The sequence below is a fragment of the Phyllostomus hastatus genome, unplaced genomic scaffold (assembly GCF_019186645.2).
Source record: "Phyllostomus hastatus isolate PE091 unplaced genomic scaffold, TTU_PhHast_1.1 phas_scaffold_317, whole genome shotgun sequence".
Classification (NCBI taxonomy): Eukaryota; Metazoa; Chordata; class Mammalia; order Chiroptera; family Phyllostomidae; genus Phyllostomus; species Phyllostomus hastatus.
The window spans coordinates 1,182,428-1,199,134 of NW_025334023.1; the positions used below are offsets into that span (position 1 = coordinate 1,182,428).

The following is a 16,707-nucleotide window of genomic DNA, read 5'->3' on the forward strand; positions in this document are numbered from 1 at the left end:
AGTAGGCCAACATGCAGAATGCTGAATCCTGAAGTGATTTGCCAGGAGCACATGACCATTAAATTGGAGAGCTGGACCTAAAACCAAAACCTGATTCTTGGTTAAGTGCTCTTTTCATAGAGCTACTCAACCATGTTTTGAGGTTTTTTTAAAGTGTCAGGAAATTACTATCAATTTCTGTCATGGTCATTTCTGTTTTTAATCACCCAGATATTTCCTTTTTTGGTGACTTTTGCCCAAGTCCTTCAGGCATTTTTCACTCCTGTCCGCCTTTACATCATCTTGCCTCCTCAGGCTTTCCAGGGTTTCCCGCAAACTCAATGAATATGCTAGGGAGGCAGGACTTGGGAGACAGATCTGGACTGGAACCCTAGCCCAGGACACACTTTCTTTTTGGCCCTTCTGTACCTCAGTTTTCATCATCTCTTCAGAGAGTCTAATATTTATTACTCACTCTTTAACTCCCTCAGTGATGTTAGAGGAAAGGAGAAGTTTATACCTGGAGAAGTATCTTTTCTATTTTTAAAGATCTCCAAGGAGAAACTTTCATCATCTCTGTCTGTTACCAAATACAGCATCTTTTCAAATTTCTCTCTGCTGATCTGCTGTTTGCTCCTGGAATGGGTGAGTGGCAAAATCTCCTACCTGGAAATCTTTAAAGTACTAAAGATGTTTTTCAGTCCAAGACCTTAAGAGGCTAGAGAATGCTGACTATGATGGTAAAGGTTTCTCATAGAAATTCACTTTCTATGAGAAATAAAAAATTTTCTCCTTACTATATAATTAAAACTTCCATGATGCAAACATCAGCCTCCTCCTCCAAAGAGCCTTGCCGACCTCTGTAGGCTCATTTCTCACCTCCCTCAAATATTAGTTGTACTTTCTCAAGCATACCCTGCTCCCGCATCCTGAAACACTCATCATGATGCCTTTCTTCACCTGCACCTAACTAGGCCATCAGGGCAGAGATCAAAGGTTGCTTTCTTCAGGAAGCTTTATTTGGTTCCCCTAAGTTGAGTCAAGTGCTTCTCCTCTACTTTCTTGGCCACCAGGGCCTACTCCATTACAGCACTTACCATACTGAGTAGTTCTTTGTTTCTCCTCAGAAAACCTAAGTTCTTGAGGAGGTTTTGTTTTTTATCTCTGAATCCCACAGTCCTTAGCATGGTGTACAGTAAGTGCTCAGTGTTTTTAAAATGACTGCTTTGACTCACCCTTCTGCCTGGAGAGTAGAAGACTTAGGGGCGAAATAGTAATTTTAGGTATTGTGAAGTAGTCCAAAGCAACAGAGAGTAAATTTACTGTGTCTCTGAAGGACAAGAGTTTCAGACCCAGTGGCAGGTGGCACACAAACACAGGTTTTTCAGAGGCAATAACTATCTAGCACATTTATCAGCAATAGAAGGACCTGCCTCACTCATGCGGTAAGATTGATCATTTACCAAGGGTGTGGTAGGAGGGAATTGTCAACCAAGTTTTTACCCTGTAGGGTATTCCAGCAATGTGTGGGGTCTTACCAGGCCACAGAACCTACATGGAATATATCTGCTTACTGGGCCTCTGGGTCATCTTCAGCAGCCATGCCATCCTGTAGTTTTCTCCAGACCTAATATCCTGGTGTCTTCAGCTGTTCATTACATGGTTTGGTTTCCAGAGCCTTGTAATTCTGGCTGCTCCCTGATCATACTTATTTGTCAGTGTTCTTTGTACTACTGTGTGGTCTGAAGACCTGATCCCATGGCCCCAGGGATGCTTTGACAGAGCAGAGATTGGTAGAGCTGCTGCCTCCTCCATTCTGAGTCTGTTCCTAGTTAAGCAGCATGAGGTTGCCTTGGCTTTTTTGGCAGTGGCCCTGCTGACATATACTAGGGGGAACCCCCCAAAATGGAGTTTATTTATTAAAAATTGTGTATTTTTTCATACGTGTTTAAACTTCAGTTAACTTCAAAGTACTCTCATTTGATGCAATGCACCTATCGGGATGTTTTTTTCCCACTGCACAAAGCAGTTTTTGAATTTGTTGATATTGATGTCTTTTAGTGCTTCTGCAGTTTTTTGTTTCACCTCATCCATATCAGCAAAACATTTCCTTTTGAGGACTTTCTCCATCCTGGGAAACAAAAAAAGTCACTTGGGGCAATATTGGGTGAATAGGTAGGATGAGGCACGGGTGGGGGGGTCATTCTGTTTTTGGTCAAAAAGCGCTGAACACTCAGCACGGTGTAGGTAGGTGCACTCATAAATCATCCATCATGAAATGGGCAAAAGCATTGAGTCTTCAGCAAAATTCACTGAGGCCAAACACAGTCTCTCACAACAATGCTAGGTGGTATACGGATACAGATGGGTTCCTAGAACACTCACCTACCGAAGAAAGCCTATACTACAGGGGTCCCACTCTCCAGAAGGTAATTCTGGTTTTTTTGTGTCCCCCACCCCTCATATTTCTTTGCAATTTGCGCTCGTCTGAAACTCCTAGGTCTGTTTCATACGAGCTATTAAATCATTCCTTCCCCATCCTGTATTTGCATTTGGTTAGTTTTCGGTTCTTTGTTTCAGCTTACTAGTTCATAGAATATCAGAGAAGAACTCTGGAACAGCAATTTTCAATTTTCACACATAAACTAATTATTAAAATTCTGCAGCACACCAAAAAACGTTATTTTTTTGCCATTCTCACCAAAAAAATAGGTATAATTTTGATTCATTCACACCTGACAACCTGACAGCTATTGTGTTGGTTGTTGTGTCAGTTTCATTTTGTTTTGTTCTGTTTTGTTTGTTTGTTTGTTTTTTAATCTAAGGAAAAAGAGATCTGTGCTCTTGACTAAATAGTCAGGTATTGCATGTTTTAAAAATGCTTGTGGTTGAAAATCACTGCTCTAGAAAGAAGCTTTATTCATTTTGGATCTTGCTGCTTCTGTTTTTTATGTTCACTGCCTTGGGTCTTCCTCACCTCCCAAGCTTTGTGCTGTCCACAATTCAATAAGCAGATCCATTGTATTTGCATTCAAATCATGAAAATATTGACCAGAGCTATGGAGCAGATCTGACACCTTCCTCTAGTTGACCTCTGTCTCTTTATCAGCATTTTTTCCAAGCCAGTTGTTCTGTTAGCTGGGAGTCTCTTACTTTGTTCTGTTACCTGGACATGTGGGTCTGTTTCATCCTTAATATTCCTTTTCAGACAAACATGGTGAGTGATCCCTGTCCCCAAAACATATGAAGATGCAGAAATGGCAAGAATTTTGTAGAGCCATGCATCAGCAGACTGACAAGGCAGCTGGTGCTAGGGAAGGAAGTCATTTGGGAGCTCTTTCTGACTTTTCATGAATTATAGTTTCTGAGATGAAAAACCTAAAATAAAGACAGTCCATTTAAACATGGACTACCTCCTATTGGTAGCTTCTAACTTGTGGCATTGCAGAGGTAAGTGGGAGATTGCTTTTCTTACCTTCCACATTGGAAAGCTGGGACTGTCCCTCAGTAAATGTGTGCTGAATAAATCAGCGAATTGATTTCAGGATAATCTTCACGTCAACTTTGTCTTTCCAGATTCAGGGAAAGAACGATAAATGGCTTTTGCTTTTCCCCTTCATCTGGCCACATACAAGCTTCTTCGGAACTAGCCAGAGCCCTTCCTCTTCCAGGCAGTCTTCCCTGACAGCTCCTGATCATACTGCTACATCTCTCTTCTGAACTCTCATGTCAGTACTTGGTTTGTATGGCTGCCCAACTGATGTGTTTATGTCTCATCTCCCCATATCCTGCAAAATAAGTTATGGCCCAGTCTTCCCATTGTTTTGTGCATTCCACAGTATCAGGCAGTACTTAATTAAGCAGACTATTGAATCAAACGTGTCTGCGTGAATTGTTGCCACCAGATGGCACCAGAGTCATTGGCATTGTTTTGAGAGTCTTGGTCTAACTTTCAGCCATTTATTGTCAAGCTAGCAGTTAAAAATGCCTTCTTAGTGAAGAAGCATCAACTTATTTGTTACAGAAAATGCCAATAAGTGCTACAGTAGAAACAAAGAAATTAACCAGACAAAGTTGTAACTTAACATCTTCACATGGTAGACTATTGTATTCACTCAGCCCTTCTGCCCTGCCTCTTGTCAGGCACTGGACTTTCACCCCAGCAGTTACTTTCTAGACCCTGGCCGAACAGAATCTAGCTTTCAAGGCTTCCTAATGGAAGGTGCCTTAATACTGTAAAGTGACCTCAAGTCCTTGGTTTATGTTTTTGGGTCATTTATTTTTTTTCCTGTAAAGGACAAATTAAACATCGTAACAAGATACTGTAATGTATCCCCCCCCCCTTTTAATATGTTGATTATTTTGGTTGCCTCATTGTAGTCTTTGCTCCCTTATATATGTGCCTTGATGCAGTTTTGATCATGTGAAGCATAATAAGAGCTCTCATTTACTGAACTCTTACTACGAATTATGTACTCTTCTTGTTTTATATACATTACTTTTATTTAAATATAAGAGCTGATATATTGAATACTTACATTATACTTATTACATTACTTATATTGAATGCTTACCTTGTTAGGAACTGTTCAAAGAACTTTTCATGCATTAACTTACCTAACCCATACAACCTTGTGAGAATAGATATGTTAAATCCATTTTACAGTTCAGAAAACTGAGGCTTATCAGGTTTGAGTGACTTGCCTAAGATAAAATAAATAGCTATATTGGGTTTCATATCTAGATCTTCTTAATTCTGAAATCTCTGTGATTTCACTATATTGTATCATTTGGCTTCAATGATTTCTGTTTTGGACTTATTCTAGAAAGGGTCCTAAGATTAATAGAGTCATTAAAATGAGGTTTGATTTATATTTTTCTCCTGCTGCTAGACTGTTAGATCCTTGAGGACAGGAACTAGAGGTCATGTTTATTTCTTCATTTCTCTTCCCATTAAATGCAAAGTAAATACTTGATGGATAAATGAATAAAGCATTTTTAATACAGAACAGAAAAAGTTTGTGCACAGGTGCTAGCAGAGCTAAACATTGAGAATTGCAGTGGAGAAGTACTGGGTATTGTCTTATGCATGGCACCACTCAGGAGAATGGGAGGCCAATGCTCAAAAGCCTGAACTCCCCAGTGGCATGTGGGTTATAGATCATATGGGGTAAAATCACCAGACACCAGGGTTAAGGGTTTGCGGTTGGGCTGAGAGCTAATTGGTTGGAGGTGAGGCAAGGGTAATAGATCATTTCTTCAGATCTTGAGGACAGTTCTGAAGTCTTTCCCTGCATCCCTCTGTTTGGTCTCATGGGAAAGTAGCCAGGGGTCATTCCATCTTATGGCTCAGGAACTGAAACATACATTAGGTCAGGATGTTATCTTGAGGTCCATGGTGTGACCATTAGTCAGGTTCTGGCTACTGTCTTTGATGCCTCGGGGGCTGCTGCTTATCAAGGAGAAGGCTAGGTCTCTGAGGGGTATACAAAGAGAGGGATATGGTTCCTTGAACTAGGACTTAAAACTAAATTTAGTCAAAGTCATAGGGACACTTGAGTTCACTCTCCCAGGAAGTCAAAGATATAGGCTGCTTAATAGAACCGTAGCATGTTAGAACTTGAAGTGATTTGAAAAATCAAATCACACTCTTCCTTTAAGGAGGAAGGACCTCCTTGGGGTGACCCAATGAGTTAAAGGCAGAACACAACTTAGAATCGAAGTCTACCTGGCCATCTGGTTTCTTTCTTTCTTTCTTTTTTTTTTAAATCTTTGGCATTTTATTTTTTTGTTTGTTTTATAATGTACTTTTAAAATATATTTTATTGATTATGCTATTACAGTTGTCCCAATTTCCCTCCTTCACTCCCCTCCACCCTGCACACCCTCTCCCACCCACATTCCCCCCTTTAGTTCATGTCCATGTGTCATACTTGTAAGTTCTTTAGCTTCTACATTTCCTATACTGTTCTTACCCTCCCCCTGTCTATTTTCTACCTACCATCTATGCTACTTATTTTCTGTACCTTTTCCCCTTCTCTCCTCCTCCCACTCCCCTATCTTTAACCCTCCATGTGATCTCCATTTCTGTGGTTCTGTTCCTGTTCTAGTTGTTTGTTTTTCTCTTTGTTTTTGTTTTAGGTGTGGTTGTTAATAATTGTGAGTTTGCTTTCATTTTACTGTATATGTTTTTTATCTTCTTTTTCTTAGAAAAGTTCCTTTAACATTTCACATAATAAGGGCTTGGTGATGTCGAACTCCTTTAACTTGACCTTATCTGAGAAGCACTTTATCTGCCCTTCCATTCTAAATGAAAGCTTTGCTCGATAGAGCAGTCTTGGATGTAGGTCCTTGCCTTTCATGACTTCGAATACTTCTTTCCGGCCCCTTCTTGCCTGCAAGGTCTCTTTTGAGAAATCAGCTGACAGTCTTATGGGAACTCCTTTGTAGGTAACTGTCTCCTTTTCTCTTGCTGCATCTAGGATTCTCTCCTTCATTTTAATCTTGGCTGATGTAATTACAATGTGCCTTGGTGTGCTCCTCCTTGGGTCCACCTTGTTTGGGACTCTCTGAGCCTCCTGGACTTCCTGGAAGTCTATTTCCTTAGCCAGATTAGAGAAGTTCTCCTTTATTATTTGTTCCAATAACTGTTCCACTTGTTGCTCTTCCTCTTCTCCTTCTGGCACCCCTATAATTTGGATGTTGGAACGTTGCAAGATGTCCTGGAGGTTCCTAAGCCTCTCCTCATTTTTTTGAATTCTTGTTTCTTCATTCTTTTCTGTTTGGTTGTTTCTTTCTTCCTTCTCATCCACTCCATTGATTTGAGTCCCATTTTCCTTTCCATCACAATTGGTTCCCTGTACATTTTCTTTTATTCCGCTTAGCATAGCCTTTATTTTTTCATCTCATTTGTGGCCAAACTCAACCAATTCTGTGAGCATCCTGATCACCAGTGCTTTGAACTGTGCATCTGATAGGTTGGCAGTTTCTTTGTTGCTTAGTTGTATTTTTTCTGGAGCTTGGATCTGTTCTTTTGTTTGGGCCTTTTTTTTTTTTTTTGTCTTGACGCGCCTATTACGTAGTGAGGGGCAGAGCCTTAAGTGTTTACCAGGGCAGGGTAACATGTAGCTGGGTTGTGACACTGTATATGGGACAGGGGTCTGAGAGGGAACAATGGCACTTGCTCCACTCTGCCAGTTTTCAGTCCCTTCTGCTGCTTCCCCCAAGCAAATTGAGCCCCTCTGGTGCTGATTCCCGTGGCAGGGGGGCTTGTGTATGTTCTAGGGCCCTGTGGGTCTCTCCAACAAAGTCTCCTTTGAGGGTGGGAGTCTCTCCCGGCACCTCAACCCCCACAGGTGTTTTCCATCGGTGTTTTGAGGCCTTATTTCCCTGTGATGGAATCCTGGGTTGTATGGTCTGCCTCACTCCCCAGCTTTGCCTGGTTTATCTGTGCATCAATGTGGGACCACGTGGTCCGCCAGCCACCTTGTGCGCCGTGTTCCTCCACAATCTGCCGCCTCACTGGGTCCACCCACTGCCACCCTGTGTGCCTGGGTCTGCCAGCCACTGCTTTTATTGCCCTGACCTCTCTCAGCCCAGCTACCCAACTCTGCCTCACCTACTGGTCTGGATGAATGTGTCTACTTTAACTCCTTGGTTGTCGGACTTCCATACAGTTTAATTTTCTGCCAGTACTGGTTGTTTTTTTGTTTCTAAATTTTTGTTGTCTTTATTTTGGTTGTGCAAGGGGCACAGTGTGTCTGCCTATGCCTCCATCTTGGCCGGTAGTCTCCAGGCCATCTGGCTTCAAAGAGCCTAATCCTATCCCTAAATTAATTAATCCTTTACCCCTTCTCCTTTACCCCCCCCCCCCCCGTGAAATAACACCAAGAAAAGTAAGTCTTTTTCTCACCACATAGCAGTCTGTAAGAGAATAGTAGCTACAGACAACTAAGCGTGAAAAGGTGCTCTAAGCTGTACTTTCTAGTATGGTAGCCGCCAGACCCATGTGGCTGTTGAGCACTTGAAATGTGACTAGTGTCTGCAGTAAATAAAAAACACACTTTAGATTTCAGAGCCTTAGTACAAAATAAATAAAATATTTCATAAATAATTTTGATATTGAGTACATGTTGAAATGGTAATATTTTGGATGTATTTGGTAAAATATATTATTAAAATTAATATTGTCTGTTTCCTTTTACTTTATAAAACATAACTACTAGAAATCTTAAAATTAAATATGTGACTTACATTACATTTTGATTGGACAGCACTGGTCTAGAAATCCCCAAGAATAAATACTTTCTCAAAAGTTTACTTTATTAGCCCTGGCTGGTGTAGCTCAGTGGATTGAGTGCCAGCCTTCGAATCAAAGGGTTGCTGGTTCAATTCCCAGTCAGGGCACGTGCCTGGGTTGTGGGCCTGGTGCCCTGTAGGGGGTGCATGATAGGCAACTACATATTGATATTTTTCTCCCTTTCTCTCTCCCTACCCTTCTCCCTAAAAATAAATAAATAAAATGTTTTTTAAAAAGTTTATTTCATTAAGTGCTAATTATCCTTTTTTTTTCTTTTACACCTGCTACTCATCTGAGACAAGTAAAATCTGTGAAAGGTGAAAGTTGAGTGGTTGGAGAGGGAGTTAAAAGGTATTGGGGAGCAGAAAAATGGCGATTAGTCCAAACTTCTGACTTAGAATTGTTTTATATATTTGGAACTCTTCAGCTAACAACTCTGAGGTAAAGACCTGAAGGAGGGAAAAATGAAATAGACATTCTTTGAAACAGAAGTGTGCCTCCCTCTTTGGGTTCTAGTCTTGCTTTCCACTTACTTATCTACATTTATTGATGCTTGGGTGTCCAAGCGTTTGGCATCTCTGAGCCACACTGGAAGAAGAGTTGTCTTGGGCTATACATTAAATGCATTGCGACACATAATCACAAAAAATCTCATAATGTTGTAAGTAAATTTATGATTTTGTGTTGGGCCACATTCACAGCCATCGTAGGCTGTGTACAGCCCATAGACTGCAGATTGGACACCCCTGCGTCGTGTGCCAGTTTTCTAGCACAAGACATAGATGAATGTGGCCTAGTGACTGCTCTCAAGGAGCTTGTGTTCCGGGTATATAATAATTATATATATTAATTTGACCCCAGTCTTATAGTCTAGATAAGCAATGTAAGAGGGTAGAAAAGAAAATGCTGTTGGAGCACTGCAAAGTCAAGCTACATTCTGCCTGGAAAGGAGACTGAAGGCTTCGTTGTCTTGGATGTGATGTTATCTGGCAGAAAGGCAGGTGGGAAAGATGTTTTAGCCTGAGGGGGAAAGCCTGACTAAAAAGCATGGGGAGTTGTAGAAGATGACCCTTGGAATAGTAGTTTGGACCATATTTGGGGGGATTTGACTTCCTGTCTAAGGAGCTGGATCTTATTCTATTTGCAGGGACCAGTAGAGGGTTTTAAGCAGAGGAATGACATGTTCAAGACTGTATGTTAGAGATGCCACTTCAGTGCTCCTGGGAAGGTAGATTGGAGGGGGAGACACTGAACGCAGGGAGGCTTAACAAGGAAGTCGTTGCAGTCAGCCAGGCAAGGGACAGCATGGAATCACGTGGAAAAAGAGAATGTGTACAATAAAGAGTTGGATGAGGGATGAAAGGGAAGTGTCAAGCATGGGTCAGGTTTCTAACTTAGCTCCTTAGGCGGTGTCTTTGTCCACAGCTGGAAATGTAGGAGGGGTTCAAGCTGAAATGGAGCACAGAAGATGTACTCTGGACTTATGGTAGAGCTGCAGAGGGCGCTGGCTAGAGCTGAAGTACTTGTGTTTGTATTTCAGATGGTGACCCTCTTTCAGATGTGGATTGTTCCCCTCTATTTCACATTGAAGCTGCACTGGTGGAGGTTCCTAGTGATCTGGATCTTCTTCTCTGCTGTCACAGCTTTTGTCACCTTCCGAGCCACCCGAAAACCACTAATACAGACAACCCCAAGGTGAGAATTTAGGTATTGGGGAAAAGCTAGGTTTCCTGAAGCAAACAGGTTGGGATGCATGGGAGGGAGGTGGGTTTACACTGAAATCACTGCAGTTTTATCTGCCGTGTTTGCTTGGCACTGGACCCCACCAAAACAAGCTGATTGGGAGACCTACCTCCCACTGACAGATTAAAAAAAAAATCCAAAATATTTCCCTATAGCTTACCTTATAGTTTATTTCAAGCTTTGTTTACATGAAAAGCAAACAGTCCTGGCTGGTGTGGTTCAGCTTGTTGGAGAGTCATCCTAACACCAAAAGGTTGGGGGTTTGAATTCTAGTCAGGGTACATACCTAGGTTGCAAGTTCAATCCCTGGGAGGCAACCAGTTGATGTTTCTCTCTCTCCCTTCCTCTGTCACTAAAATCAATAAACATAATTTTTTAAAAAGCAGACAACATAGTAAGCAAATCCTGGTGATCATTGTATCATTTAAAATGTTATTTTCTTCTGTGAACCCTTCTCTGCTATCTAAATTAGACTTCCTGTTATATTTTTTTCATAGTGCCCTGCAGTTTTTTTCATAGAGCTTATTATAATTTATAACTAAATATTATTTTGAGAGTCTATCCACTGAACTGTAACTATGAGATTAGGAACCACATCCATTTTGTCAATCACTGCACACCCAGGCCCTTCCACAGGGCCTGGCAGGTGGTAGCCTACTCTATGAATTTTTGTTGAGTGAGTGAATCTCAGCAAATTTGCAGTTTTTCAACAAATAGTACTTCCTTTTGGGGCACAAAGCACCTCCAGCCTGTATAATTCTTTGCATTTTATCCAAATGCATTTCTTATTTGATCCTCCCAACCACCTTGTGAGTTCATTTAGTATCTGTACCTAACAGGAAAAAAAAGAGATTTTCCCATTCATCCAACAAGCACCTGCTATGTGTCAGCCCCTGTGCTGAGTGCTGGGGATACAGAGCTGGACAAGACATGGTCCTTGCCCTCAAGGAGTGCTTGGTTTTATTGAGGAGATGGTCAAGAAAGCAGCCGTGTCAGTGCAGTTGGTAGTATAGGTCCAGGAGAACCTAACAGAGGAAGTGGCCAGCCTCCAAGTTATGACTACTTGATCCATCATCTTCCATGTTGCAAGTTGCTCTTTTTCCTGTGCCTCGGATGTTTCACTGTACTGCAATCCTTTGGCCGTCTGAGTCTCATTGTATATAGTAAGATTTATCTTCAAGGTAGAGTTGGTGATCCAGAAGCCCCTCTCTGGGTGTGGTAGTTTACTTTATGTTAAGGGCCATTATATTGAAGATACAGGCTCTGTAGCCAGGTGGATGTGTATTGGAAAGCCCAGCCCTACCACTGTTAGTTATATGACCTGTGTGATTTCACCTTTCTGAGCATTGAGTTCTTAATCCCTAAAAGTGTGGTAATAATTACTACCTCATATAGGGTAATATAAAGAAAAAGTGTAATAAAGCATATTAAGAGTCACAAAGTCACAAACAGTATCAACTCCTAGCTAAAATGACTGAAAATTGTCCATAACCTGGAAGATTTTTAATAATAATAACATTTGATAGTGCTTTACTATTTCAGAGCACTTTCATAAGCATCCACATATATTCACACATTTATTGAGCCGTGTGTTACATACATCAGGAAATGGGCTCTGTATAAACCAGTGAGAAAGATAGCACAGTTTCCCTCTTTTACAGATAAGTGAATTGTCTCAAGTGATTTGACTTACCTTGGGTTATCCAGTGAATAAACCTCACGTAGTCCAGATTCCACTTAAAATTCCGCATCCTTTCTATTGTGTCTCACTCCCATCTGATCAGCACAAACCCTGGATAATGGAACTGTGTGTGATCTTTGAGGGCAGGCACCGCAAGATATTTAGGGCCTTTCCTTTGCCCACGGATTTATCACCCTTGTTTAGCTAAAGCAGAGAGTCATGGGCAGGGACCTTGAGCTTTCTACCTGGGGCCTGGCATTGTTGGCAATAACCTAGTTGGCTCAGGAGCTAGACAGGCCTGTGCTGGTTATTTGAGCAAATTACTAAATTGCTCATATGCTCTCATCTCAGGTAGAATAGCGGCTCCTGATATTGGAGACCTGTCTCTCTCTTTAGCATTTAAAAGGCTCTGGTACATTCTGTTACTATCTTTCCTCTCTGAAACTAGCTGGAGTGAACCAGCCAGATTCCACACTGCTTTTCATTGGCTCCTAAGGAAAACTCCTCCTTCAGGAACTTTGCACACACATAATATGTGTGCATGATGGTGGTACTGGGATGAAGCAGGGTTGTGCAAAGCTCAAAGGTGTTCTTTGAGTGCCCCTTTGCCCCTTTTACTATGGCAAAAACATTTTTCAGAAACAAGTCATTAGAAATCATTCATTTCATTATTGGCCTATGGATAGGAGTAAAACAGTATTCACATTAACCACACCCAGGTATGAAATTCTGTATCTAATTCTAGCTCTTTTTTATCTTCCCTCAAATTCTGTTTCTTGACAAGGATTACTAGCCTTCTCCCTGTTCCCTTCTAAGCATAGCCATAGTTACTAGTTCTCACTTCCTGTTCCAACTAACCTGAACTTGAGATGTCTGATGTCCACTGTGCTCTTCATTTGAGGCTGAAACTGTTTAAGGCTCTCTTTTATTCCCTTGGTCTGAGACCAGAAAGATACAAAATACTGGCTCCCCAGTCTATGGAGGTATTACTGCAATTAAGGGAGGGAGTAACCAGCTTTGCCTAATAACTAAAGTTTCTCAGTAAGTTCTAAGCAAAGGGCCTGGTGTTCCCATTGATGTGATAATAAGAGATTCTGGTTGTCCAGAGGTCTCTAGAGCTTGTGTCTGCTATTAATTTTCTCTCCTTTTTCCAGGTTGGTTTATAAGTGGTTCCTGCTGATCTATAAAATCAGCTATGCCACTGGCATTGCTGGCTACATGGCTGTCATGTTTACCCTTTTTGGGCTTAACTTAATATTCAAGTGAGTACCCTTTTCTTTTTCTTTTTTTTTGCTGGTGTTAGGGCAGGAGAGGCTGGTGGGATACCTTTCTTCCTGGAACAAGTCCTATTATTAACAGGGGGAATATGGTACCCAGGATAAGAAACTTGAACCATGGGGAATGTGAGGGTGGGCCCTCCACAATTGTGCTGGCAAAGAGAAAGCATGTCTGGATAATACAAAGTTAGAATTTCAAATCATTGGTTATATTTTCCAATAACTTATATTTTACTGGTAAAGTCTAAGAATAATAATGATTATAGCCAGGCACCTGTTACTCCATCATCCTCATAGAACCATTTTTCCTGTCCATTTCTTTATTCCATCATCCACGCTGCCTGAGTAGTCTTACGTCCAAGGAGACTAGGAGGTGGCAAACTATGTCCTATGGGCCAAAGTGGCCTACCTCCTGTTGTTATAAAAGAAAAAAATATTTTACTGAAACACAGTCACACCCATTTGTTTACATGTTGTCTATAGCTAGTTTTGCAGTGAAACAGCAGAATTTAATAACTGTGTCAGAGACTATATGGGTCACAAAACCTAAGATATTTACAATCTGGCCCTTACAGAAAAAGTTTGCTGACTCTGGACTAGACATTCAAACTCATGGGATATAGTTGGCCACACCTGGCAACAGATCCACCTAGAAGGATACAAGACAGGAAACAGCAGTTCTCATGGTAGTCCCAGGGCTGAGATGTGAGGGAATGAGACCACACAGATGGGTTTGGGAGCCACCTGGCCTAGAAGTGCTTCTCATGCAAGGAACACATCCAGTCCAGGTGCAGTGTGCTGATCACAGGTCCTGTTCAACATATAAGCATTGTTGCCTTGTAACATAGCTGACATTCCACCTGTATCAGATTTCTAAGAAAACAGTTCTAAAAAGTTAACCTGTGGACATTTAAGTTCTGCTCCCTTGTTGGGCACTTAGGTTGTATTTTTATGTAGTGTTACTACAGATAACATTGCTCTGCTGTTTCCTAATGTTACATTACTAGTAGTAAGAGTCTGGCTATTGTTTTATATTGTCATAAGCTTTCCAAAAGATGTGTATCAGTGTGCAGGTTCCCCCCCACCTCCAACTGAGGCAGACACCAAGAAATTCTGGGCTTTGGGACTGATGGGAACAGAGAGTAGGGCAGGAGAGGGTGGAAATGTGGTTGTTCCCTGGCTGAGGTGATGAGGTCCATGGATCATGAGAAATCCTAAGCCTGAGACAGTGCACTGAAGCAAGAGATTTAGAATTCAAATTTAAATTCATGACCGCTGGCCTCTTCCCCAAACCTAGTACTCTTATGTAGGAGTTTCTTTGAAACCAGAAGGGAGTACATCCTAATGAATGTAGTGAGAGGACAGCTGTGGAATTCTTTCTTTTAGGGCTAGAACAGGTGGGAAGAATAAACAGGCCCCACAGAGGTTTACAGGAACCTATCAGTGTGGAGTCTAACACATGGTATCAAAGAAAACCAAGACATATCCAGATATGTTCTTAACCTGTGGTTTAAAAAAATAAAAATCAAGATTCTGCATCATCTACTGATCAAGTTAATTGGTATAAGATCATGATGTCTAGTTATTAGGTTAAATATTATAAGATTGATAAGCAAATTCCGTCTTCTGAGGTAAGTATCATTTACAGCTTTAAGTGAACACATACAGTTCCTGGTCCAAACAAAGGTACTTTTCTATAATAATAAACATTTATAGACTCAAGGTTGCAAATTATTGGTCCTTGGACTTATTAAAACAAACCTGATATTACAGACAAGAACCTTGTCCTTAAACCTAAAACCTATATAATTTTATACACCAGTAAATTCAATTTGAAAAAAAAGAACTTTTTTCTTTTTAGTTATTAGGCATGGACCAAAATGTAACTTGATGACATTTTACAGAATATGTATAGATGCAGCCTAAAATTTTACAGTAACTGACTAACCTTTTTTCTGTAAATGGTTAAATAATAAATATTTCAGGCTTTGGGATAAAAGGCAAAGTCTAGGATATGACATAGGTACTCATCTAGCAAGAGAGAAAACTCCTTCCTTGCCCCACCATGTTTGCCTGTTTGTCTCAGGTGGTGGACATACTTTGTGCTCACTTGCCACCAGATGACACATTCTCAGAAGCAGGGCCCTGACAAAGGGTCTGTGACCCCTGGGATCATTTTCTTTCTCTGCTCCAGTGCACCAGTGGAGTACTACCACTGTTGCCAGCGGTGGAGTCCCCAGTAAGTAGGCACCAACCAGAACGGGCCCTTGGCAGCAGTGCATGGTTGCCAGCTGGAGGAGGCAGGCACTGGGAGCACAGTGAGCAGGTGGGGCAGGAGGTGACAGCCTGCCTTGGTCTTTGCAGCTCACAGTGATAGCTGTTCAAGCCGTGCCCACAGACAATGTAAAAATAGGAGACAGGCCAGATTTGGTTGTAGTGTGCCAACACTTGCTCTAGCCCTTGTACCTTGCAACTTCAGGCACTGCCCTCTGGGTATCCCAGAGTAGTCACCCAAAGCAGTTGTGTCCCAGGGCAGGCCTTAACAGGTCATGCTGCTTCCTTTACAGGATCAAACCAGAAGATTGTATGGACTTTGGCATTTCTCTCCTCTTCTATGGCCTGTACTATGGTGTCCTTGAGCGGGACTTTGCAGAAATGTGTGCAGACTACATGGCGTCTACCATAGGGGTGAGTTTACCTGGGCTCTTAATACTGCCTTCTGCCACCTCTCAAGAGTTCAAGATAGCATCACTTGTTTGACGGAAGAGATAAGTCGTATACAATCCTTTAAGATGTGGGTGGTATGTTATGGAGAGTTCTTCCTTAAAATTTGGAAAGTCAGATCTCAGATGTACCCTGGAATTTTTAACTTGAAGACCATTCTAGGAAAGAACCACTTTCCCCTGTAGGAAGTTACCATTTATTCAACAAGTACTTATATAATGTCTACATGCCTCAACATTGGATGTGCTGGAATTACAAAGGTGTACAGAAATACATGTGGTCCTTACCTAAATGGAGTTTACTACTCTCTAGTGACAGAGAGAACTGTTGAAGTAATAAACACAAGCATAAGCATAAACTTATAACTTCAGTAAATATTATGAAGGGAATGTTCATGATGCAATGAACAAAGATACTAGAGGCATTTGACTTAGTCTCAGGTCTCAAAAATAGCTTTCCTGAAGAAGAGACTACTGAACTGACTTGAGCAGTGAGTAGGAGTTAATTAGATGAAGTGGGAAGTGAAGTGAAAATAGGTAGAGAAAATACCTTGTGTAAGAGTCCTGTAGTGGGAGAAAGGGTGGCATTTTGAGGAACTAAGGCTGATACAGTTGTAGGGCTGAGAGTATAATGAAGTATCTGGAGACAGAGGCTAGACTACAAAAATCCTTATAGGATGAATGAAAGATGGTGATTTTTATACTAAAAAGACCGGGAAATGACTGTCAGATTTGCATTTTGAAAAGATTGTACTGGCTGCTGGGTAGAGAACAGATTGGAGAGGGGTCCACAGATGACAGTGGACTGCCTAAGACTATCTAAGAGACAGTTAAATAATAGTCTGGGATAGCTGACAAAGTTCGGATTGGGCTAGAGATGGTGGAAAGGGAGAGAAGAGCACTATTTGAGAAGTATTTCGGAGGTAAATACTATGGAGAAGTATTTTGGATTTAGATTGGTTCTGGAGCCTGAAGGAAAACCTGTGAAGGAAAGGTAGATATCAA

At 41.3% G+C, this 16,707-nt stretch overlaps 1 protein-coding gene across 2 annotated transcripts in view; it reads left to right on the plus strand.

The window, feature by feature from the left end:
* Positions 1–16,707, plus strand: part of RNF121 (ring finger protein 121) — an 82,254-nt gene that overhangs the window by 47,495 nt on the left and 18,052 nt on the right. For both annotated transcript variants that reach the window (XM_045818145.1, XM_045818147.1), the window contains exons 4-6: positions 9,819–9,973; positions 12,857–12,964; positions 15,547–15,667. In XM_045818145.1, the coding sequence (XP_045674101.1) occupies positions 9,819–9,973; positions 12,857–12,964; positions 15,547–15,667 (384 nt within the window). The remainder of the gene's footprint in view (positions 1–9,818; positions 9,974–12,856; positions 12,965–15,546; positions 15,668–16,707) is intronic.